Here is a 26859-nt window from a genome sequence, read left to right as displayed (position 1 = left end):
AGTAGCCTTTCCCTTCTCCAGGGGATCTTCCCAACCCAGGGATCGAACCCAGGTCTCCCACGTGGCAGGCAAGTTCTTTACCAGCTGTGCCACAGGGGAAGCCCCCTATACATGAGTTCAAATACACTTAACTGTAACTTATCCCTTGAACAAATAATGGCACTGGGAGAAGGGTCATTGGAAGCAACTTAATCCAATTTTCTTGAGTTTCCTGACATAACTTGGCTACAGCCCATTTCAAGGTCTGATTGGACCTCTCTGCTTTCCCCAGTGATTGGGGTCTTGAGGCTGAGTGCAAGGTCCATTTTATGATCAAGGCCCTTTGTCATTTGAGACACAAATTCTGAACCATTATCACTTTGTAGGGATCCTGGGAGCAAAAATCTAAGGATTATTTCTTGTAGGAATGCATTAGGCACTTCAGCTGCCATTTCAGTTCTAGCAGGGAATGCTTCTATCTACCCAGAAAACGTGTCTACTAGCACCAGGAGATACCTGAAATTGCTCGGGACTCGGCATGCCAGTGAAATCAAACTTCCAGGGTTCTCCAGGATATGTCCCCCTGGTTTCCATGGACCTTATCTGGGAGCTTCTGGGGAGACTGGTGTTGGAGTTGTTTATTGTGCAGATGAGGCATGTCTCAGCTCTCCAACTGAGTATATTAATACTTTTCATGCCAGGAGTTACCATGACTTCAACTGATCAATTGTATAAGGAAGGCTTCCTTCCCATAGTGAATTCCTTGATGAGCCTCCCTGATGGCATGACACATGCAGTTTGGAAAAAGGACTATTGCCCATGTTTATTAACTAGCCACCCATGGGTTCCTAGATCTATAATGAAGTTCTGTTTTGGGGCTTTGTCTAATTCTTCCTTTGTATAGACTGGGTAGTAACTGAATGGACCTGGCCTCTTACATAAGAAGAGAATTGCCAAGTTACTAGTTCAGGGGTGTACTTCTTGCAGCTGCATCTGCCTTGGCCTTATTGTTTCCCTTTATTAACTCTGCACCCCCTTTTGGTGACCCCTACAGTGAATCACTGCCACATTTTGGGGAAGCTGTACTGCTTCTAAGAGCTTCAGTATGCTTAAGCCGTGTTTCATCAGTCTGTTCTCTGCAGTAAACATATCTCTTTCCTTCCAAATAGTCCTGTGTGTGTGAAGGATAGCATGCAAATACTGGGAATCTGTGTAAACATTTAAGATCTTCCCTGTTCCAAGCTCTAAGGCTCTCTATCAGCTCCACTTTTAGGGCAGAAGTCTGTAGCAGTAGGTTTTGTGCCTCTGTGACTTGGGTCGGGGAGGTGACTGCATATCTTACCAGCCTTTTTCCTCTCTCTCATAAAATCCCTCCTGTCTGTGAACCATTCCTCTTTGGCATTTGGGAGAGGCTCACTTCCTAAGTTTGGGTGACTGAAATAGATCATGTCTATGATTTCTCTATAATCATGCTCTAAGGGCCCCATTTCTGTGGGTAGCGGGGTGGCAGAATGTAGAATGTGACAGGTTTTTATGGTAGCCACTGGGTTGTGTCTAAAAGCAGAGCCTGAACTTGAATAGACCTTCTGGGACATAGCCATTCTATTTCCTTAGAACTTATGAAAGCCTGAACCTGGTGTGGAGTCCGTATAGTGATTGGCTGACCAAACTTTAACTTTTCGCTTCCTTTAGCAGGGCTGTAGCTGTTGCTAGCAGACTAGGAGGCCATCCCTTCATGGTTTGATCTAATTGTTCAGAGAAATAAGCAACCACCTTAACAAGGTGTCCCAGTTTATAAGCTAAAATACCTCAATGGCAATTACCCTTCTCTTATAAATGTAAAGGTGAAGGGTTTAGCTAAATCTGGGAGAGCCAGGGAAGTGGCCTAAAGTAATTGCTTTTTCACTTCTTAAAAGGCCCCTTCACATTCTGAATTGCATTCTGAATCACATTCAAAAGGATCATCCTCCTTTCCTCTCAATTCTTCATATTGAGGACTAGCTATTAGACCACAGTTAGGGATCCAGTTGTGGGAAAACGTGGCCATCCTCAGGAAACCCCTTAGCTGTTTTCTAGCTTTAGGAGGAGTGAGGCTGCAGATGGCTTCTTTCCTTTCCTGGGGTGGGCTTCTCTGACCTGTGAGGATGAAGCCTAGGTAGTTCATCCTAGTTTGTGATACTTGATCATTTTCTTGGACAGCTATATCCTTTATCAGCTAGGTGGTTTAGGGTGGCTACAGTGTTTTTTTGTCAGAGGACCCCTTCGTAGGGCTCTGTTCAGTTCAGTCTCTCAGTCTTGTCTGACTCTCTGCGACCCCATGAACCGCAGCACGCCAGGCCTCCCTGTCCATCACTAACGCCCAGAGTCCACCCAAACACATGTCCATTGAGAGGGTGATGCCATCCAACCATCTTAGCCTCTATCATCCCCTTCTCCGCCTGCCCTCAATCTTTCCCAGCATCAGGGTCTTTTTCCAATGAGTCAGCTCTTCACATCAGTTGGCCAGAGAATTGGAGTTTCAGCTTCAACATCAGTCCTTCCAATGAACACCCAGGACTGATCTCCTTTAGGATAGACTGGTTGGATCTCCTTGCAGTCCAAGGGACTCTCAAGAGTCTTCTCCAACACCACAGTTCAAAGGCATCAATTCTTCGGCACTCAGCTTTCTTTATAGTCCAACTCTCACATCCATACCTGACCACTGGAAAAACCATAGCCTTGACTTGACAGACCTTTGTTGGCAAAGTAATGTCTCTGCTTTTCAATATGCTGTCTAAGTTGGTCATAACTTTCCTTCCAAGGAGTAAGCATCTTTCAATCTCATGGCTGCAATCACCATCTGCAGTGATTTTGGAGCCCAGAAAAATAAAGCCAGCCACTGTTTCCCCATCAATTTATATGAAGTGATGGGACCGGATGCCCATCGTAGGGCTCGTGGTTAGAATATCCTCTACATACCAGAGGAGATTTCTTTAAGGTCTTCAGCTAAAGTTTCCCCAAAAATGGTGGGGCAGTTTTTTTTCTTCCCCTTTGGAGATTGGGAGCAGGACCATCCAGCAGTATTGTTTTTTGTTTGTTTGTTCATTTTGGCTTTGCCATGTGCCTTATGGGATCTTAGTTCCCCAATCAAGGATTGAACCCAGGCCCTCGGCTGTGACAGCATGGAGTCCTAACCACTGGATCACCAGAGAATTCCCTTTTGGGGGATTTGTTGTTGTTGTTGTTAATTGAAATGGAGTTGATTTACAATATTGTGTTGGTTTCAGTTGTACAGCAAAGTGACTCAGGGCTTTCTTTGCAGATTATGTTCCATTATAGAGGATTATAAGATATTAGGTAATATTCCTTGTGTTATTAATGTATATATAACTCGTTATTGTTCATCTGTTTTATGTCTAGTAATTTGTATCTATAGATGCCATATTCCTTATTTGTTCCTCCCCCGACCCGTTTGGTGACCTTAAATTTGTTTTCAATAAGTCGACAGCTATTTTGTACATACATTCATTTATATTAATTTTTTAGAGTCCACATATAAGTGATATCATATAGTATTTGTTTTTCTCTGACTTATTGCCTGAGCAAGATATTCCCTAGATCCATTTATTTTGCTGCAAATGACAATATTTTATTTTTTTATAGCTGAGTTATATTCCATTGTGTGTGTGTGTGTGTGTGTATCTTCTTAATTCAATCATCTGTTGAGGGACATTTGGATTGTTTCCATATCTTGGCTATTGAAATAGTGCTGAGGTACAAGCTGGAATCAAGATTGCCGGGAGAAATATCAGTAACCTCAGATATGCAGATGACACCTCCCTTATGGCAGAAAGTGAAGAGGAACTAAAAAGCCTTTTGATGAAAGTGAAAGAGGAGAGTGAAAAATTTGGCTTAAAGCTCAACATTCAGAAAACGAAGATCATGGCATCTGGTCCCATCACTTCATGGGAAATAGATAGGGAAACAGTGGAAACAGTGTCAGACTTTATTTTTCAGGGCTCCAAAATCACTGCAGATGGTGACTGCAGCCATGAAATTAAAAGACACTTGCTCCTTGGAAGAAAAGCTATGACCAACCTAGATAGCATATTGAAAAACAGAGACATTACTTTGCCAACAAAGGTCCGTCTAGTCAAGGCTATGGTTTTTCCAGTGGTCATGTATGGATGTGAGAGTTGGACCGTGAAGAAAGCTGAGCGCTGAAGAATTGATGCCTTTGAACTGTGATGTTGGAGAAGACTCTTGAGAGTCCCTTGGACTGCAAGGAGGTCCGACCAGTCCATCCTACAGGAGATCAGCCCTGGGATTTCATTGGAAGGAATGATGTTAAAGCTGAAACTCCAATACTTTGGCCACCTCATGTGAAGAGTTGACGCATTGGAAAAGACCCTGATGCTGGGAGGGATTGCTGGCGGAGGAGAATGGGACAACAGAGGATGAGATGACTGGATGGCATCACCAACTCAATGGACATGAGTTTGAGTGAACTCTGGGAGTTGGTGATGGACAGGGAGGCCTGGGGTGATGCGATTGATGGGGTCGCAAAGAGTCGGACACGACTGAGCGACTGAACTGAAATGAACTGATATGAACATTAGGGTGCATGCATCTTTTCAAATTAAAATGTTTGTTTTTCCAGATATATACGTGGGAATGGAATTGCTGGATTGTATGGTAGTTTTATTTTCAGGTTTTAAAGGAATCTGCATACAGTTTTCCATAGTGGCTGCACCAATTTATATTCTTACCCACAGTGTAGGAGGGTTCCCTTTTCTCCACACCATCTGCAGCATTTATTATTTGTAGATTTTTTTTTATTATAGCCATTCTGAATGCTACAAGGTGAAATCTCATTTTTTTATTTGCATTTCTCTAATAATTAACAATGTTGAACATCTTTTCCTGTGCCTGTTGGCCATCTGTATGTCTTCTTTGGAGAAATGTCTGTTTAGGCCTTCTCCCATTTTTTGATTGGGCTGTTTTATTGATGTTGATTTGTATGAGCTCTTTGTATATTTTGAAAATTAAGCCTTTGTCAGTTGCTTCATTTGCAAATATTGAGTTGAACAAAAAGTTTGTTTGGATGTTTCATAACATGGGAAGGAAGCCCTGAATGAACTTTTGGCCAACCTAATATTTTTCTCCCTTTCTGTATGCTGTCTTTACATTCTGTTGATGGTTGCCTCTGCTGTGCAAATCTTTGAAGTTTAATTAGGTCCTATTTGCTCTCTGCCGATTGTTAGCAAGCTAGCATGTGTAGACTCCTTGTGAGAAAAATCTAGGCTTCTCCCGACTTTCTACCTATCCCAGTAAATTTCCCAGCCATCAAAGGGGCTTGTCTCCTCTGCATAGGATGTCCAGTCTGTGGCTTGGCACACTTGCCTCCCGTGTTGAGGGTCCTCTTCTTTTCCTTTCAGATCCTTCCAGGGAGGGACGTCCTGACCCTATACTTTTTTTCTGTCCTACCTGGTTATGTGGAAATATTTCTTGCCTATAATCTTTGGTTGTATAGAAGTTCTTCTGCCAGTTTCTGATTAGTTTTATGTGAGAATTGTTCCACATGTAGATGTATTTTTGATGTGTTTGTGGGGGAAGGTGAGTTCCATATTCTACTCTGCCAACTTGATCCATTCTCAGTCTCTAGTATGTTTTTGTGGTGCTTTTAGATCCTGCCACTCAAGAGAAGAAATTTCTTGTGACTTGAGAGCTGGTGGAATACAAAAGAAGTCATCTTTTAAATCCAGTACAGAATACTAAGTCCAGGTGGACAATAGAGTAGCCACCAAGGTATAGGTATTAGGGACTACTGGATGTACATCCTCAGTGGTTTCACTGACTTCCCTGAGGCCCTGTACCATCCAGTATTCCTTATTGGATTTCTTTATAGGGAGAATGGAGGCTTCCCTGGTGGCTCAGATGGTAACAGATCTGCGTGTGATGGAGGAGACCTGGGTTTGATCCCTGGGTCAGGAAGATCCCCTGGAAAAGGGAATGGCAACCCACTCCAATATTCTTGCCTGGAGAATCTCATGGACAGAGGAGCCTGGTGGGCTAAAGTCCATGGGGCGACAAAGAGTCAGACACAACTGAGCGACTAACACTTGTCACTTGTAAATATAGGGTGAATGGAGGTATTACAGGCTGATTGTCATGGTCTAATATGGCCCTGGTCACTTAGGCCCCGTATAACAGGGGCTATGCCCAACAAGGCCTCCTGAAGAAGAGGATACTGTTTTCTACTGGGACATGTATGTCTAGGTTTTAGATGGACTATCATGGCACTGGCTCCTACAGTTGTTCCACCCATCCCTGGGCCCATACCTCAGGATAACTCTGGAAAGATCAACTTGCTCTGTCCGGGGAGGTATATTCTCAGCCATTAACACTGTGATCTTATGCCCTTTTTCTAAGAGATCCCAGACTCCAATTGTCTGCCTTTAAGTGGATAGTAGCCCCCCCAATCTATATAAGATCTCTCTTCCTAGTAGGGTATAGAGCATTCAGGGATACACAGAAAGGAATGGATAAGTGTGTGTTCACCCAATTGATATTCAAATGATTCTGTGACTATCCATTCTTGGGCCTTCCCTGATACTCTCATAATTTTACAACTCTTGTGAATTGAGTTTGCATGATCTGGTGTTCAGAACTGAGTAAGTGGCACTGGTGTTGACTAAGAATTCAGCAGCCTTCCCCACTCTATCTGAAGTCACTTGGGGCTCCTCAGGGTCAGCTGGAGTGCCAGCTTAGGCCCTGTCATCCTTTTTCTACTTGGACAGTCTGCCTTCCAGGGTAGTGACTGGGATATGCAATTTCTATCCCCCTTCAGGCAGTCTCTCTTCCAATGCCCCTCCTGTTTAACTATGGTGCACTTATTGGGTCCCAGTTTCCTTGGCTCTGTATCTTTCCATGGGGCCTGGGGTTACTCACCAGAGAAGAGAGTCTCCATGGGCAGTTAGTCCAAATTCTCACGCTGACTGACATCAGAGAGCAATAGCCAGTAGGTGGGTCTCTGGGCCTTTTTATCCTCTGACTTTTTCTCCTCTGCTGCTGCTGCTGCTAAGTCGCTTCAGTCGTGTCTGACTCTGTGCGACCCCATAGATGGCAGCCCACCAGGCTCCTCTGTCCCCGGGATTCTCCAGGCAAGAATACTGGAGTGGGTTCCCATTTCTTTCTCCACTTCCTCCTCTATATCTTGTTTATTAAATACCTGGTAGGCAACCTTGACCAGGTGAAAAGTAGGGCTATCTGGTTCTATTTCCACTTTCTGAAATTTATGCCTAATGCTGAAGCACTTTGAGAAATGAGAAATAGCACCTCAGGATTGCCTTTCCTTCCAAGGACTCAATCATCAATAGCATAGATTCAGAGGCATCCCCTGAGGCTCTAGGAATGCCAAAGGGTTTTCTGTTGGCTCTGATCAATTTCCTTTATCTTATTCCACTTGCTGGGTTTCTTTTCTGCTTCCTGGATTCTGTTTAGGATCATAATTATATAACGGGTCAGCCTCTGTCTTCCACTCCCTTCTCCTCTGGCTCGGTGGTCCCAATTGGGTCCATTATCTGGGAGCCCTTGATTCCCCGTCTGAAAACATCACCATGTGCATTGTTTCTGTTCTGTTCTCTTTCTCTGCTTCATCTCGGGTTTTTGAAAAGACCATGGCTTTTTCTTCCTTGTTAGGAGTACATTGAGGAGGCTCTGGATATTAGCCAGGAGAGGGCATGGATCTGAAAGATTCCCCTTAATTAGATTCAGGAACCCCTCTGGACCCTCCCCAACCCCTTTACTGTGAGTTTTCCAGTTACTTTTATTTTTTGGCTTTTTTTACTTTATTTTAATTTTTTTTACTTTTATTTTTTATGACTGAGTAGTATTCCATTGCATTTGTGTACCACTTTTTCTTTATCTATTCCCTTGTTGATGGGCATTTAAGTTGTTTCCATGTTTTAGCTATTGTGAATAGTGCTGCTACAAACATAGGGGTGTATATATCTCTTAGAATTATAGTTTTGTCCTGGTATATTCCCAGGAGTGAGACTGCTGGATTATATGGTAATTCTATCTTTAGTTTTCTGAGGAAACTCCATACTGTTTTCCATAGTGACTGTACCAACTTATATTGCTACCAACAGTGTAGGAGGGTTGGTTCCCTTTTCTCCACACTCTTTCCAGCATTTGCTATTTGTAGTCATTTTAATGATAGCCATTCTGACTGGTATGAGGTGGTACTAGGATTAAAATTGTCCCTGTGTTATAGGTAAGTATAATCATTTTAATCTACATAAATTTGTGCTCTGTGTTTGGTATGGTTTAACAAAAATAAGTTATATAATACAGTACTTTTATCTTGCAAAGAATAGTGTGGCATTTTATTTTAAAGATTTTGTTAAGAAATTTACTTAGTGTGCTGCAGTTTAAGAATCCCCCTCCCCTCATGACCTATACTTTATGCTAGACAAACAGAAAATCAAGAAATGAGTATCTCTTCTTTGCAAAATGAATAACTCCATTTGTAAAAACTAAAGTATTTGGAGAGTTTGAAAGACTATTTAATAAGTATAGTCACATGACTGGCAAGCAAAGGAGGAAATTTTAGCTTCTGTTTTACACATTGTTCCAAAACCTTCTTTGGTTCTCTAGAAGAAATTTTATACACAGTTGGACCATATCATGAAATAGTCACATTAAAGTTTTTTTTTTTTAAGTTGCTGTAATGTACATTATCTCTATAATACTTATATGCCGAACTTCTAAATTTCCAAATATTGCCTTAAGATCAGTATTCATGGATAGCAGGTGCCTTGTACCCATGCAGTATTTTAGCATTATGGGTTAAATTTCAATTTTTACAATTTCTTTTCATGCAGTGGAAGCAATTGTACATATTAATTCTCAGGGATCTCCTGTCAGTATTCACTGTATGCATCTTTGTAAGAATGAGTATTACTATTTTATTTTCTGACCTGCATGCATAAGCCCAGCATGCCAAAATAGTTGATATATTTCCATTTTTTTGAAATTATTATTTTAACATATTTATTTTCTAATAATTATGCATGTGACATTGTGGATGTGTTACTTTACTTACATAACCTGTCTGTGGTCACACTGTCAGTGTATCCAAAGCCTTCCAAGGAAAATTAATGATTTCATCATTCTTTAGGCTATGCAACTGTGGATCCAATTTATAATATTAAGAAGAGAATTACATAATCTTTAAAAAAAGAATGAATAATGCCATTTGTAGCAACATGGATGTCCTAGAGATTATCATACTTAATGAAATAAGTTAGAAAGAGAGACAATCACCATATAATATCACTTACATATGGAATCTAAAATATGTCATAGTTCAATTCAGTCACTCAGTCATGTCCGACTCTTTGCGACCCCATGAATCGCAGCACGCCAGGCCTCCCTGTCCATCACCAACTCCCACAGTTCACCCAGACTCACGTCCATCGAGTCAGTGATGCCATCCAGCCATCTCATCCTCTGTCGTCCCCTTCTCCTCCTGCCCCCAATCCCTCTCAGCACCAGAGTCTTTTCCAATGAGTCAACTCTTTGCATGAGGTGGCCAAAGTACTGGAGTTTCAGCTTTAGCATCATTCCTTCCAAAGAAATCCCAGGGCTGATCTCCTTCAAAATGAACTAGGTAGATCTCCTTGCAGTCCAAGGGACACTCAAGAGTTTTCTCCAACACCACAGTTCAAAAGCATCAATTCTTCAGCACTCAGCCTTCTTCACAGTCCAACTCTCACATCCATACATGACCACAGGAAAAACCATAGCCTTGACTAGACGGATCTTTGTTGGCAAAGTAATGTCTCTGCTTTTGCATATGCTATCTAGGTTGGACATAACTTTCCTTCCAAGGAGTAAGCATCTTTTAATTTCATGGCTGCAGTCACCATCTGCAGTGATTTTGGAGCCCCAAAAAATACAGTCTGACACTGTTTCCACTGTTTCCCCATCTATTTCCCATGAAGTGATGGGACCAGATGCCATGATTTTCGTTTTCTGAGGACCAACCCCACGTCCAGGGAGCAGTGGCTGCGCGGGCGCAGGAAGGCTTAGAGGAGCTATCCCATGTTGAAGGTCAGGAAGGGCGAAATATGACACAAATGAGGTTATTTACAAAATGAAAACAAACTCACAGACACAGAAAACAAACTTATGGTTACCAAATGGGATAGGGGTAGGTGAGGGATAAATTAGTATTTGGGGGTTAGCAGATACACACTACTATATATAAAATAGATAAACAACAATGTCCTACCATTGTAGCACAGTGAACTATATCCAATATCCTATAATAAACCATAATGGAAAAAAAATGTGTGTGTGTGTATATATATATATATATGTATGTATAATTGCATCATTTTGCTATACAGCAGAAACCACAACATTGAGCAATATTGTAGATCAACTATACTTCAATTTAAAAAAGAAAGATAAAATCATTGATTAGAAGAAAAAGGGGGAGCCTGAATCTTGATAAGCAAACTTCATGGAATTTTCACCTACCTCTTACCTGGCTCCTCCAATGAGTACTGGCCTTAAGGAAGGGAGCCAATTTTCCAGATATGGGTTCCTTATTTTAGAGAGGGCAAAGTGGCCTGTTCGGAGGGAATTGTGGTTGTTTTGGCCTATCCAATGGCTTCGAAGGATGCGTTCAAAGGACTCCTTTATTTTTCTAAACTCTCCCAGGGAAGAGGCATTTTACTGCAAAATGTTTATCAGAAATATTTAGAGCTAAGGGTATAAGCCACTGAGGCCTGAAAGATAACAGTTGGAACAAATCATAGACAAACCAAAAGGCATGGGAAGAAAGGTAGCACTGGGACGACCCAGAGGGATGGTATGGGGAGGGAGGAGGGAGGAGGGTTCAGGGTGGGGAACACATGTATACCTGTGGCGGATTCGTTTTGATATTTGGCAAAACTAATACAATTATGTAAAGTTTTAAAAATAAAATAAAATTTAAAAAAAATAAATAAATAAAATAAAAGCTGTCCACAGTCAAACATCAAAAAAAAAAAAAAAAAGAATGAGATGCTTTGGGGGAAAGGAGCTTTCTAAAGCTACTATATATTTCTGAGAATCTGGAGTATCATATGAATGCCCAGAACTAGCTAATGCTAAAAAAATATACCTGGAAGGCCCTAGTCTCTTACCTAAGGCTCACAGTTAGACTCTGCGCAAGCAAAAGTATAAGCAAAGTTGCAGACTGCCCAACTGATTGTAGAAGGCATGCTCCAACACAAACACATATTGCCCACCTGCAAAGAATGGAGGTGATTTATATTTTTTATTTCAGGCATTAAGAAATTTCTGTCAAGTCACTAGCTGATCAATCAACTAACTGAACAGAGTCAGTGACCACTCATTACAAAGAACACACATCTTAAAAAGTGAGTTCAGAAAATGAATGAAGCAAACAAACAGAAACCATAAGAAGAAGCAAAAATAAGCCGTGAATGGGGAAAGAATTTGATTTCAAAGTTAACACATTATAATATTCAAAATGTATAGTTTTCAAGAAAAAATCATGAGGTATGCAATGAAAAAAAGTAGAGAAAAAGGAGATTAAGAGAAACTGTACAGGAGGAAGACCAGATATTGGACTTACTAAACAAAGACCTTAAGTCAGCCATTGAAATATTACCAAAGAGGTAAGGGAAACCATGTACAAAGAACTAAAGGAAACTAAGAATTGTGTTTCCCCAAATAAAGACCAGCAACCAAGATTTAAAAATTATTAAAATGAACAAAATAGAAATTCTGGAGTTGAAAAGTACAGTAACAGAAATAAAAAATACATTAGAGGGATTCAGTAGGGGATTCGGGCAGGCCAAAGAAAGACTCACCAGAAGACAGGTCAATTGAGATTATATAATCTGAGGAACAGAAAGTAAAATAAATAAGGAAAATGAGCAGTGCCTAAGAGACTTGTGGAACATCATCAGTTATGAAATCATACGTAAAATAAGAGTCTCAGAGTAGAGAAAGGGGCAGAAAGAATAATTGAAATAATAAAGTTACAGTTTCCTCTCTGGCATGTGAGGCACTGAGAAGTTGTCATTCCATCCTGACAACAAATAAAAAGCTGAAAAAAATCAATAAATCTTGTTACATCAGCCAGAGAGGTGAGACCACGGAGAAAACTGCTGCCCCTCTAATTGGAAGGGCTGTCAGGTCAATACAGAGAATCAGAACCTAACAAACAGAAACCTCAATGGGAACCAGTGCCAGGGTAGGAAAATCTAAACTATAATTGAGAAATTTCTAGGCAGCTCATTGTGAAAAAGTCTGAGAGTTAAAAATTCTTTACATTTTGTGAATTTTACATCCAGGAGTGTTACCAGATTCTCACAGTTAAGACTAAAAAAAATCCCTTTGGGCTTCCTGCAGGTAGAGGAAAAAGTAATCAGCTGACATATGCCAGAACACTCTGTCCTTAACAAAACCTGCCCTCAGGAGAAATTATATTATCAGAGCCTAATCTACTGAAGTTTTATCAAAGCCAAACTGGCTTGGGAGAAATAAAATACCCAGCTCTAGCCTTCTCTATCCTTCTATATGGGACAAGGGAAATAATTCCAATTCCACATAGCCATCCGGTCCAGTTTAAGAGGGGTGTAGGACTGTGAATCGTTTGTGAACTTTGTAGCCAGTAGGTCAGAAGGACAAGTAGCCACTTGGGACCTGTGACTGGCACTTGAAGTAGACTCAGTCTTGTAGGACTGAACCTTTAACCTGGGGGCTGTGATGCATTCTCCAGGTAGACAGTGTCAGAGTTGAGTTATATTTGTAGGACACCCAGTCACTGTCTGCTGAGAATTAGAGAACCACTTGATGGTGTCAAAAAAGCAAAAACAAACAAACAAACAAAAAACCCACACATCAAACTGCAGAAAATCAAAGATAAAGATAAATTTTAAAAGAAGCCAGAGGAAAAACAGCCTATCTGTAGAAGAGCAAAGATAAGAGTTATGTTTGACTATTCCTCAGAAACCATACACACCAGAAAAAAAGGGGAGTATTTTTTCCTCTCAACATTTAAGTGTTGAGAGGAAAAAATATAGGAATTCTCTATCCTGCAAAATTATCCCTCAAAAGGGAAGAACAAATAGAGACTTTTCCAGACAAACAAAAATTGAAGAGACTTGTTACTAGTAGATTGACCTTGTAAGAAATAAAGGAAATTCTTCAAAAAGAAGGAAAATGATATTGAATCCTTCTAAAGAGAAGAGAATTAGAGGTAGAATAAATGGAAGTGAAAGAAAACATATTTTTCTCATTCATAATTGATCTAACAGGTAACAGTTTGTTCAAAACAATAATTGCAACAATGTTTTACATGATCATGTCCTGCATGTGTGCTAAGTTGCTTCACTCATGTCCAACTCTGTTGGACCCTATAGACTGTAGCCTGCCAGGCTCCTCTGTCCATGAGATTCTCCAGTCAAGAATACTGGAGTGGATTGCTGTGCCCTTCTCCAGGGGATCTTCCCGACCCAGGGATCGAACCTGCATCTTACATCTAACCTGCATTGGCAGGTGGGTTCTTTACCACTAGTGCTACCTGGGAAGTCCAATTATGGCCTATGTATAAGCAAAATGAATAAGAGAAATAATCAAGGGACAGGAGGGTATAATTAGGACTACTCTGTGATTATGAGCTACTTGCACTCTACGTAAAATAATAGAGGGTTATTGCAAAGTGAACTTGAATTAGGTGTAAATGTGTATTACAAACATTAGGGCCACCACTGAAAATAAATTTTTAAAAGTAATTGGTATGCTAAAGTATAGAAATTGGAATCCCATAAAAGCTCAACTAATTTTTTCCAGTTTTACTGAGGTATTAATATGAATGACCAATAAACATTACATATATTTAAGGTATGAAATGTGATATTGATATATATGTACATTGTGAAATGATTCCCCCAATCAATCTAATTAGCCTAAAAACCACAAACAGAGCAAAAAGAGTATAAAACAAAAAGAAGAGGGAAAAAAAGGCCACAAATACAAAACAGTAACAAATATGGTAGATATTAACCCAATCACATCAATAATTACTTTGCATATCAACAGTCTAAAATCACCAATTAAAAGGCAGAGATTATCAGTGTGGACCAAAAACCAAACCCCAACGATATGTTGTTTAAAGAAAGAAACCCACTTTAAATACAAAGACGCACAGATTAAAGTAAAGGAACAGAGAAGGATATACCTTGGTAACATTAATCAAAATGAAGTGGGAGTGGCTGTACTAATTGCAGACAGAGCAGAGTTCAGAGCATAGAAAGGTATCAGGGATTAAGAAGGGAATTACATAATGATAAAGGTGTCAGTGTGCGCCAAGCTTAAGTCTCTCCATTCTGAGATACATCTTGCAAAGAGCTGGCCTTTGTTCCTCACTCCCACTAAACTCCCCAGGACATAACTAAACTTCAACTTTCGTCTGAAGAGCTTGCAATTTCCCAAGTGGACGTAGCTTGGAGCATTTAAACTTAGCTTCCACTTCATTGCATTTATCTAGACCTCAACTCCCTCACTCACTTTTTAATTGCCCTCTGGTTTACCATAATATCTTATCATCTTCATTATAAGATGACGGCTGTTAGATGCACAGATCCTAGCACCCAGAAATAACACAGTGTATTCCAAAGAGCAGATGCCCAGTTGGTGTTAAGGGAATAAATGAGCCCAGGAGCATAGTATCTAATTTATTAAGATTTAATTTCTCCTAAATTCTTAGCTAAGCTAAACAAATGCAGGTATGTATCATTTAATTTTTACTGTACAACAGACTAAAGATAAGGAAGACAGGAAGTGACAATCTTTTACTTTATTTTGCTCTATTTCTTGATTCCAACAATTTTTTTAATGACATACTTTACTTTCTAAAGTAACACCTATTCCAATATCATGTTACCCATTCCGAATCAAAAAATAAGAATGAAAATGTCCCACTTTGATTCACAAAATATAAAAATTCCTACTTGCAAACTTGATACACAGCAATAAATGTATAAACAAGTGATACATAAATGTACTCAGAAGCTATTTAAACCGTCTATTAAAAGAGACAATATTTGAAAAATAATGAAAAGAGAGAGACAAAGGCAGAGACAGTGATACAGAGAGACAGTTATAGAAATAAAGATCTCCAAATTACCACATAAATAGGAAAATAAAGATGGTACACATCCATGATAAAGGAAGTGATATCCAGGGAGTTGAGATGCTCTAAGGTGGGGGGTAGGGGGGCAGGGACAGCAGAAGATATGGACTGTCAACTCCACTGAGCAGAGTGCAGCCCTCAGAAGAGGCTGCAGAGAAGAACTAGTCAGCAGGAGGTCAGGTTCCAGAGCTGGAAGGACACACTGGGGAATTCTGGGGTCAGGAGAGGAGAGGATGCTGTAATGGTGGAAAGAACTGGAGCTGAACAAAATACTAGTTTCTGGACAGAGCTAGCTCTCGGTAGGATCCTAGGAAAATGAAACCCAGGGACAGTTCCCACATACTGATCTGTTCTCATATTCACTCTCCCCTTTGGTAGACTTGCTTTTAGCACTTTAACTTCAAGGGCCTTTTTATTATTTGAGGTACACAGTGCAAAGAAAAGTGAATTAAGAGACAGGTCTGCCCCAGGCTGGGAGGAATGAAACAGTATGGCCTGTGGACAAATTCAGACCAGGAGTCTGTTCCCAGCTCGGCTAATAACCAGTCTTGTGAACTTGAGAAAACTGTGAGTTCTTCATCTGCTGAGTTTGGTAAGCCCTATCTTGTAAGATGGTTGAAATGTATGTACCATATATAAATCACATGGCAAGAGGACTAGCAAATATCACCCAATATTTAAAGAATAGCAGTAATTTATATTATTTTGATCTCAGAGGATACCATTTACCTCCCTTGGAATGTTTAACTCAGGAAATTTCAAATATGTAATATTCTTAGAAAAAGAATACTGAATCAACCACAAAGTCTCTCTAGCTGGCAAAACTAACTTTACCCATTTGAGCATTTATCATTTAATTTAGGTATGGAGTTGTTGTCCCTAGCTGGGTACAGCTCAAGCTCCTAGATGTCGTCTATCTAGGAGATTAACCCTAACATCCCTTCCAGGTGCCCTTGCATCCAAACCAGCTCTGTTTACATTCATTACACTCTCGTAAAAAAGCTATCCCTCAAGAGTTTGCCAAACTCTACTTAAGATAACGTAGTTAAAATGCCTTTATAATGGATCAGACCCTGGCTCTCCCAGTTTGGGGCAAACAGTGCCAGCACAGTGGTTTCTTGGCATCTCACCTAAGGGGAACGTCTCCATTATTTTCAGAAATTCCCGGGAAATGATGTGCATAGAACACCTAGTTTGCACAGTGTGTTCATCTGCACTAGAACGAGAGCAAAGGACACCTTCCTTTCCTGCCCCTGGTGGAAATTTTTCTATAGTTTATCCACAATCCAAAATAATTTGTAGCAGCAGTTTGCCATTATAGACTAGATGTTTGTGTCCCTGGCAAAATTCATATGTTGAAGCCCTAACCACTTTCTCCTTCCCACCGTGTCCATGTAATTGTATTTGAAGGTGGAAGTTTAGGGAGATAATTAGGCTTAGATGAGGTCATGGGGATGGGGCACCTATGATGCAATCAGGTATCTTAGAAGAAGAGCAAGAGAGACCAGAATTCTCTGTCTCCGTCATGTGAGGACAGAGAGAAGGTAGCCAGAAAGAGAGCTCTCACCAGGAACAGAATCACTGGCACATTGATTGTGGACTTCCCAACTTCTGTAGCTGTGAAAAATAAATGTCTGTTGTTTAAGCCACCCTATCTATGGTCTTGTTACAGCAGCCTTGGCAGATTGATACAGGGTTTTTTCCTATCAACTGTTGGAAGGTTTGGCCTCTACTCACCACTTCAGGACCTCAACTACCCCACCACACAACGGCAATGAAAATTACATTCCACTGAGGACTCATAGTTTCCTAAAGTCCCAAACTGCCTTACTCAGGAAATTTACACTTAACTGCCATCACCCAGTGGCAAAGAATCCTCCTGAAATGCTGGAGGCACAGGAGACGTGGGTTCAATCCCTGGGTCGGGAAGATCGCCAGGAGAAGGGCACTGCAACCCACTCCGGTATTCTTTCTGGGAAAATTCCATGTACCAGAGGGGCATGATGGGCTATCATCCATGGGGTCACACATGACTTAAGTGATTGAGCAGCCAGGCAGGCAGGGCCATCATAAGGAATACCCTCCACTTCAACCATTCTTTTTACTTTACATATAAGTCATAGAGAGTATTTCAGTATCTTACTCATATGAGTGTAACTCATAAGCTCTAAAATTCTGTGAGTAGACGCTGGGTTTTCTTTATATTAGCATCCCCAGTACTAGTGTTGAGCCTTCCCAAGAGCAGATTCTCAATGTTTGATGAATAAAAGAGCCAATAAACACAAGGTTTACTTTACCAGCGTTTTACTTCTCTTACTTTCTTGAAGAAGCTAAGGAACTCAGAGCACAGATCAATTACTTTAACAAAGCTAAAGACTAAAAGGAACAAGAAAAACTAACATTGACCATGTTTTACTTTTTTTCTATTCCATTATCCTAACTATTTTACTATGGGATTCTTTCACATTTCCAAGAATATAATCCCTATTGTGATGTTATATTTTCCTGGCTGGGGGTAAGAACTTCACATACTTCCTTATGGGTGGGATGATAATATTGAGCATGTCCTTGGGAGGTGTACTGACTTTGACAGTAGGGTCAGGCCTGGCTGCATGCATGCCTTGGGCTTTCTCTTCTTCATCTCGCAAAGCTTCTTCATAATAAGCGGGGAAGTCACTGGGAACAGCATCATTGACCTTTGCCAAAAATTCCAGGACTTTCATCTTGCTGGTTTCAAGATGTGCTTTTGGGCCCCACAGAAACTCATAACGTGGAGGATCACTGTTGGCCACCTGGCGGTACTCCAGGTACTTCAGCCTCACTAAATCTTTGGTGATGAGCTTTCTGGGCTCTCCAAAGATAAAGTGCTTTCTTCCAGCATATACTCGCATCGTACCCAGGTATTTCCAGATGTCTTCCTCAGTGGCACAGTTGCCCTTCAGGAAGATCATACCCAGGAGATTCATCAGGAGACCAGTCTTGGGTAAACCCCTTCCACCACGCACCCTCCCATTGTTGGGGAGCTTCAATTTGCTGACCAGATTATAGCAGGGAACGACTGAATCAACTTCCTTCAGATCTACCGCAAAGACTAGCTCAATGCGTTCAGAGGCTCTCTTGAGAATCTCAGCAAATCGGTCATGGTGGCTTTGGTGGATAATCTTCAGGATGTCTTCCTTCATCATGAGCTGCTTCATTTTATACTTGTACAGAAGGAACTGCTCCAACAAGCTAGGTTTCCTGGTTAAACAGTCAGTTCCTGGGGTCTCAGTGAAGGGTGGGACCTCATAGGGAAGTGCCCTATACTTAGATTGGCCATTGAATGCTTCACAAGATCTAGTGTAAGAAAAGAGAGCAGTAGTGGCGATGGTCGGTACTCTTTGACGCTCCCAGGAAGTGCTACATGACTCAGCACCAGGCAGACTCTGGGTAATATCTTCACACTGAAGAGAGGAGGTAGTGGACTCCTCTTCTGCTGTTGCTATGGCCTGAGCACCACCACAACTCTGGGTCTTGCCTTGGGCTTGGGGACATTTATCACCACCACGGGCCTTACTCTTCTTCCTTCGAGGCATGGTCAGGGACAGCAGGAAGGAGTATAGACAGGAGCTCAGAAGACGTGGGCACCTGGAGGAAGGAGAATAAGATGCTGTAAGCACCTCAGCAGGGAGATTCCACCTTGGCTTTAACCAAGGCCACATCTGCAGGGTCCTTGGGGGCACTGGTCGAGGACCTCTCAAGGCTTCTGTTTTGATCAGCCTGTCCCCTGAGAAAACTGTGGAGGATATTAGAGCCTTAGAATCCAGCCTGCCAACCCTGCTAGGGGTATACTAGGGTGACAGCAGGGGCTGGCAGTAGGGAGCCTCGCTTCTGGGTTTGAGGGTATTCTCAGTTTATAGTCAGGGTCATCATAGTCATATAGTCAATTGTTGGCAGGTCTAGAGCCTCCTCTTTTCTGATGCTTTGAAGCTGACACCTCAAACCAAAGTCAGCACTTCCTAGAGACCCCAGAGGGGGAAGTGAAGGGGTTCCTTAGCCCTTCTCTCTGTCAGAGGATACCCAACTGAGAGCTATGGGGAACCCACTCTTTCAGGGGCTGCTTGGGTCCTCAGTTCTCCTTAAGGATGCTCACCTGGTCTCCAGGTGGTATCTGGTATACCTCCCCTCTGCTGACTGGTGGCTGCAACGTCATACTAACCTCATACTCTTCTCTCTCAGATTTGATGTGGATTGTCAGCCTCAGCCTGACAGTCCTGCCCTGAGCCTGCAAGTTCTGAATGAAAACCGTGGGGCCTAGATTTTTTGTGATCTATTGTCACTCTGCTTATTTAACTTATCTGAAATTCCAGGCTGGATGAAACACAAGCTGGAATCAAGATTGCTGGGAGAAATATCAATAACCTCAGATACGTACATGACACCACCCTTATGGCAGAAAGCAAAGAAGAACTAAAGAGCCTCTTGGTGAAAGAGAAGAGAGAAAAAGTTGGCTTAAAACTCAACACTTAAAAAACTAAGGTCATGGCGTCCAGTCCCATCACTTCATGGCAAATAGATGGGGAAACAATGGAAACAGTGAGAGACTTTATGTTCTTGGGCTCCAAAATCATGGCAGATGGTGACTGCAGCCATGAAATTAAAAGACTCTTGCTCCTTGGAAGAAAAGCTATGACCAAACTAGATAGCATATTAAAAAGCAGAGACATTGCCTTGCTGACAAAGGTCCATCTAGTCAAAGCTATGGTTTTTCCAGTAGTCATGTATGGAAAAGGTCAGTTTTCATTCCAATCACAAGGAAAGTCAATGCCAAAGAATGTTCAAACTACCTCACAATGCACTCATCTCACATGCTAGTAAAGTAATGCTCAAAATTCTGCAAGCCAGGCTTCAGCAGTATGTTAACTGTGAACTTCCAGATGTTCAAGCTGGTTTTAGAAAAGGCAGAGGAACAAGAGATCAAATTGCCAACATCCACTGGATCATCAAAAAAGCAAGAGAGTTCCAGAAAAACACCTATTTTTGCTTTATTGACTATGCCAAAGCCTTTGACTGTGTGGATCACCACAAACTGTGGAAAATTCTGAAAGACATGAGACTACTAGACCACCTGACCTGCCTCTTGAGGAACCAATATGCAGGTCAGGAAGCAACAGTTAGAACTGGACATACAACAACAGACTGGTTCCAAATAGGAAAAGGAGTACGTCAAGGTTGTATATTGTCACCCTGCTTATTTAACTTATATGCAGAGTACATCATGAGACGCTCGGCTGGAAGAAGCACAAGCTGGAATCAAGATTGCTGGGAGAAATATCAATAACCTCAGATATGCAAATGACACCACCCTTATGGCAGAAAGTGAAGAGAAACTAAAAAGCCTCTTGATGAAAGTGAAAGAGGAGAGTGAAAGTTGGCTTAAAGCTCAACATTCAGAAAACTAAGATCATGGCATCTGGTCCCATCACTTCATGACAAATAGATGGGGAAACAGTGGCAGACTTTATTTTGGGGGGCTCCAAAATCACTGCAGATGGTGACTGTAGCCATGAAATTAAAAGACGCTTACTCCTTGGAAGGAAAGTTATGACCAACCTAGATAGCACATTCAAAAGCAGAGACATTACTTTGCCAACAAAGGTCCGTCTAGTCAAGGCTATGGTTTTTCCAGTGGTCATGTATGGATGTGAGAGTTGGACTGTGAAGAAAGCTGAGCACAGAAGAATTGATGCTTTTGAACTGTGGTGTTGGAGAAGACTCTTGAGAGCCCCTTGGACTGCAAGGAGATCCAACCAGTCCATTCTAAAGGAGATCAGTCCTGGGTGTTCATTGGAAGGACTGATGCTGAAGCTGAAACTCCAGTACTTTGGCCACCTCATGCGAAGAGTTGACGCATTGGAAAAGACCCTGATGCTGGGAGAGACTGGGGGCAGGAGGAGAAGGGGACGACAGAGGATGAGATGGCTGGATGGCATCACCGACTCGATTGACATGAGTCTGAGTGAACTCCGGCAGTTGGTGATGGACAGGGAGGCCTGGTGTGCTGTGATTCATGGGGTTGCAACGAGTTGGACACAACTGAGCGACTGAACTGAACTGTATGCATGTGAGAGTTGGACTATAAGAAAGCTGAGCACCAAAGAATTGATGCTTTTGAAGTGTGGTGTTGGAGAAGACTCTTCAGAGTCCCTTAGACTGCAAGGAGATTAAACGAGTCAAACCTAAAGGAAATCGGTCCTGAATATTCATTGGAGGGACTGATGCTGAAGCTGAATACTTTGGGCACCTTATGGGAAGAACTGATTCACTGGAAAAGACCCTGATGCTGGGAAATATTGAAAAAGGGAGGAAAAGGGGACGACAGAGGGTGAGGTGGTTGGATGGCATCACCAACTCGATGGATATGAGTTTTAAATAAGTGCTGGGAGTTGGTGATGGACAGGGAAGCCTGGCACGCTGCAGTCCATGGGGTCACAAAGAGTCAGGCATGACTGAGTGACCAAACTGAATTGAACTGATTCAATTTTTGGTAGTCCTTTCAATCTTTCCTTTGACCCTTTGCATGATCTGGGATTTCTGTCTTCCTGCCAGCCTCTCCTGAAACAACAACCCAGTAACATTTGAGGGTTCCCCCACTTTCCCATGGTCTCTAAGGCTGAGAATAGCAGATGGATTCTTTTGTACCCCATACAACTCCTGGAAAGATCTGGAAATCCTCCTACTGTGGGGGAATAAACTACCCCTTATAAATAAAATCTTTCACTCGCCCCACGTGCTGCCTTCCTGCCTTGCTCCCCACCCCCGCCCATCCCTTCACCATTCCATCCTAGCGATACCATAAGAGAAAACGAGTGTCAGTCATCACATCACCAGTTGCACAGACACGCCAGGCTGCCAGCAGGGCAGGAATTCACTCTGTCCTCACATAGGGTCCTCATCCCAACCCCTGGCCACCCTAGAATGCTTTCATCTGCTACCTTGAGGCCCCTCCCCTAAAAAACCAACACCCTCACAATCTCAGAGACCCTCCTCAAAGAAGTCAGCCTGATCGCCCTGTTTGGGTCTTCCCAAGCTTGACGGAACCACAAGTCCTGTGCCACTTCACTGTTCTGGGGTGGAGGTCCCCTCAGACCTCACTCAGAGTTGCGTCCTCGAATTCCTTCAGGGCAAGGTGGTCGAGCTCCTAATCTATCATATAGAAAAGGAAGGCTCACCTCTACCTGACCGCCATGCTTGGGTCCTCTGAGAGCAACAACCAGGACCTTGTTCAGACTTTCCACCTGAATTTCCTCTCTCAGACCCTTGTTAGGGTCTTCTTCCCCCTCTAAACTGGGGCCACCCATTTCAACCAAGGTCCTCACCTCCCGGATAGGCTCTGGGCAGGAATCTTCCTCCACCAGAGCGTCAGGGCTTTGTGGGCGTGAGGCATGGGGGAGGGGGGGTGAAGCACGGGGGAGGTGGGGCGAGGCACGGGGGAGGGGGCGAGGCACGGGGGAGGGGGCGAGGCACGGGGGAGGGGGCGAGGCAAGGGGGCGGGGGCGAGGCACGGGGCAGGGTGCGAGGCACGGAGCGGGGTGCGAGGCAAAGATGGGGGGTGCGGCAGCACGGGGTGGGGGAGGTTGGGGGTTTGGGGGGGTCTCCCATTCATCATTCAGGCTCCTCACCTTGACTCGGTTCCTGCTAGAGCCTGGAAATACTCACACGCCTGAGGCCACGTGCCACCGCTGGAGGCAAACTTGCTCGGCTTCCTTAGCCGCCTAGCAGGAAGTGAGTGCTAGCTACTACCTAGGAGGAAGTGAGCACCTCACCATAGATAGTGCCTCGATCTCTGGTGCCCCCTCTGGGAGTGGAGGACACCCACAGTTTCACATAGGCTTCTCAATTACACTCCTTTCAGGACCTTGGGCACTTCCTTCTGTCACTGTCCTTACAACGAGGTCCTTACCTACTTGAGACCTTCCTTGCAGGAAGCTGCCTGATGGCACAGGTCTAAGAGTAGGTACAGGGTTGTCCCTGCAGGACTCCCTAAACGAAAGGTTGGTGTTCTCCTCAGTAGTCCTGCACCCGAGTCCTGTCTCAGCTCCTGTCTCTTTAATGAATGGCTTCCTTGTAAAAGCCACATCCATGCAAATTCTTAAGTACTATCTCCACTGTGAGTCTTGACAGCAATGGGTCTGTGTCCCAGGAATGATGTAAGATAGGGAAGCTGAAGTGCCAGGTAGAGGACTTAGATAGGAGTTGAGCTTTCAGAGAAAAATGCAAAAAACATGCTAATTTCTTTCTTCTCTTTACCACCCAGACTTGGCTTCCGATACAACTTCTGTTCTATGAGACTTGCATACTACAGAAGTGGGCTGAGCCTGATAATTTCATGAGAACCCCCTATTTCATGGTTAACTGACACTGCACATATAAATGATCATATTGCTACCAGGTAGTAAGCTTCTTTTCATTATTCATACCCCTCACTTATTTGGGTTTTCTTATTGCCCTGGTTATGTATTTCAATCCAGTACTTTGGGCACACACTGCTTTTTATTTTTATTGTTCCTTCAATCACCTGAAATATATTCCAGAATAGAGAGAAGAAAAGTGAGTAAAAATACACAAGGTCAACTTCAGGGTGTGAGTGGTAGAAAAGAGTGTGCCCTAGAGAAATTCAGACCAGGAGTCTAGTCTAGCTCTGTTACTTACCACCTTGTGAATATGAGAATAATGCAAGTTCTTCATCTGCCAAATGAATTTGATAAACCCTAACTTGTATGACTGTGTTCTTTGGAAGGAATGATGCTAAAGCTGAAACTCCAATACTTTGGCCACCTCATGCGAAGAGTTGACTCATTGGGAAAGATCTGATGCTGGGAGGGATTGGGGGCAGGAGGAGAAGGGGATGACAGAGGATGAGATGGCTGGATGGCATCACGGATTCGATGGACGTGAATCTGAGTGAACTCTGGGAGTTGGTGATGGACAGGGAGGCCTGGCCTGCTGCTATTCATGGGGTCTCAAAGAGTCAGACACGACTGAGCGACTGAACCGAACTGCACTGTATGACTGTGGGAATGTTTGTATTGTGTATAAAGCACCCATCAAAATCCTGGCAAATATTATGTGTTTCATGAATGGCAGTTAATAGTTTTACCTAGACAATATCATCCTCCTGTGTAGGAATGTTTTCTTAAATCCAGCATATGTCAGGGGAAATGCAGCACTTTCAGACAGAACAATACCAAATCAGTCAAAATTTTCCTTTAGCAAGTAAAATTAAGTATCTTTTCCACATTAGACCATTTATTATTTAATTTTGGTGTGGAGGTTTTTTTTTTTTTAAATTTCCTACCTGGAAGCAACTCAAAGTTCCTGGAATTTTGTCATGTACCAACTCTTTTAGTCCTTTCCAGTTTCCCTTCTATCTAAACCATGTCTATTTTTATTTGTTTCTTCCCCACCAAAATCTAGCCCCCTCTTAGAATTTGTAAATTACTCAAGATAACCCAATTAAAATGCTCTTTTAGTGCATTGGGATTTGGCTCTACCAGTTCAAGGCAGAGAGTGTCAACAGAATGGCTCTTGTGCATCTCACCTGTTGGGGCTCAATGCAGGTTGCCCCAAAATATGCCACAGTGACATGTTGATTACCTTGTATTCAGGTTACTTAAGAAAAGGCCATTGCAGGAGTGATATTTTGACCCTCTTTTCTGTCTCCCTGAAAGCAGGAAATACGTCTGTCATATGAAAGATGCACTGCCTGCATCTGGAGGTAGAAGAACACCCTGATAGCCAAAAATAGAGAATTCAGAGAAGTCTGTATACACAAATGTCTTTAATGTACTACCCCAAGCTCAAATTCTGTTTAGATTCTTCACTAATTGAGCCCTCAAAACTTACGTTTATTTGTCCTGTCCATTCCTCAAAAATGTATTGTTTCTAGGTATGAAACATATAAAAGCTGCCTGCTTTGGCCGCTTCTTCAGGTCCCATTTCTAAGACACCCTCGTGCACATGAATTACAATTTGTTTCTTCTTCTCCTGTTAATCTGTCTGTGTCAATTTTATTATTAGTTCAATCACAGGAACTCAAGAGGCATAGAGGCATAAATTTCTCCCTCCCTGACAGTTGGCAAGCCAGCCAGGAGTTTTCTCATCCTGAGACTGCTGCTACTGAGAGATCTTGGGACATCTGACAAAGGCCGCAGAAGGTAAGATGTCTCATCATGTCAGTCTCCAGATCTCTGCCTTCAAGGTCTGATGCGAGGGAAAGTAGTCAGAGTCCCTTTTTTTCTCTCTAAATTTAGATTAGCAGGAGATAATATTTGCGTAGCTAGCTCCTTGAACTTAGGGAAACTTAGGGATTCTTTTCTTCTCAAACATGGTCACTGTTTTACTTTGTCTGTTGTGTCATTTGTCATAAGGAGCAGGAACCATAGGGCGGTACAGCAGGCATAGGCTCTATAAGCCTGCTGTTCAAGCCAGCCTCACAGAGTGGTGAGTTAGCAATTCTCACCAGATCTGCATCTATTTAGACAAACTTTGCTGTGGTTCCCGTAAGTAAAAACCAGATGAGACTTTACCTTCCATCTTCTTTTATATCTTGAGAGCTCATCATTTTGTCCAGTGAGAATATTCTGTCTGATCTCTGCCATCCAGGAGGTACATTTACTGGGGTATATCTGGTGGCTTGTTGAATAGACTGGAGTTCCAAGACATGAAGTCACCAGCAGCACTCCCTTTGTCTGGTTGGGCCAGCTCTCAGGGGGGTTTGTCATAAGGGGTCCTGGTCCATAAAGGGCATTTGTCATCTCAGCTTGTGTTTCTTGTTAGCACTGGAAAGCCTCATGCCAGTAGTGCCTGCCTCGTGTCATGAATTAGAGAGCTTATGGCTGGAGTGCCCCACGTTTTGTGGGACACTACAGAGCTTGTTTTCACTACATCATTCATACCACCTGTAGCAACAAAAGGCTTTTACTTTTTTGACTAACTCTGGGAATGAACTTTCTGGATCTTGTGAGGGGTAAATACTCTCTTGTATTATGTTTCTTGCATCTTTGGTTAAGCAATAAAAAAAATAAAATAAAAACCTCACTGGTTTGAGTTGCTGTTTGAAATTAATATAAGAGCCTACTTGCCAATTGCCAGATGATGGATCCTTTAAATTGGCTGTATTTAAAAGGAAAACATTTTGTGGGAGCTGTCATCATAAACATCTGTCATATTGATACTTATGTGAGGATCAAATTGAAAGGAAAAAAAATTATAATGACTGCCCTTAAGACATTCTTTATTATGATGAAAGAACTTAAACAAAAATCCAACAAAATTCTCCTTCTTAAAAATAACCCTGCTTCCTCAGTAAATGTTCAGGACCTCCTACACATAATCTCAGAACAAATCAGCTGGAGCCAAGGGCTAAGAGAAACAACTGTCTTTGTCTTGTACATATAAAATGAGAAATACGATTCTAGAAGCAAGTCAAAACACACCTAACTTGACAAGTCCCAAGGCTTTGCCCATCCCTACTAAAATGCTTGTAGATATTATAAATAACCAGGGTATTAGAGTAAAATTTTCCTTTACTTAAGGAAAAAATTAATAGCAATTACTCAAATACTTATGATAATAGACAAATATGCTCCAAAACTCCTAGGAGAAAACACATTTTCTGTCTCTGACCCTTGAAGTTA

The 26859-nt window shown here is 42.2% G+C and overlaps 1 protein-coding gene across 1 annotated transcript; it reads right to left on the bottom strand.

The window, feature by feature from the left end:
- Positions 1-17472: 17472 nt before the first annotated feature.
- Positions 17473-18807, bottom strand: LOC112582174 (melanoma-associated antigen B5-like). Its single transcript, XM_044936865.2, has one exon. It carries the CDS (start codon positions 18754-18756, stop codon positions 17677-17679), a length of 1080 nt encoding a protein of 359 aa, XP_044792800.2. The 5' UTR covers positions 18757-18807; the 3' UTR covers positions 17473-17676.
- Between the last annotated feature and the right edge of the window lie 8052 nt (positions 18808-26859).

The sequence above is a fragment of the Bubalus bubalis genome, chromosome X (genome assembly GCF_019923935.1).
Source record: "Bubalus bubalis isolate 160015118507 breed Murrah chromosome X, NDDB_SH_1, whole genome shotgun sequence".
NCBI classification, from domain to species: Eukaryota; Metazoa; Chordata; class Mammalia; order Artiodactyla; family Bovidae; genus Bubalus; species Bubalus bubalis.
This window is presented reverse-complemented; position numbering and strand designations above follow the sequence as displayed.

Bases quoted from the DNA above. Each gene is read 5' to 3' on its own strand.
- LOC112582174 (XM_044936865.2), bottom strand. From the start codon at position 18,756: ATGCCTCGAAGGAAGAAGAGTAAGGCCCGTGGTGGTGATAAATGTCCC.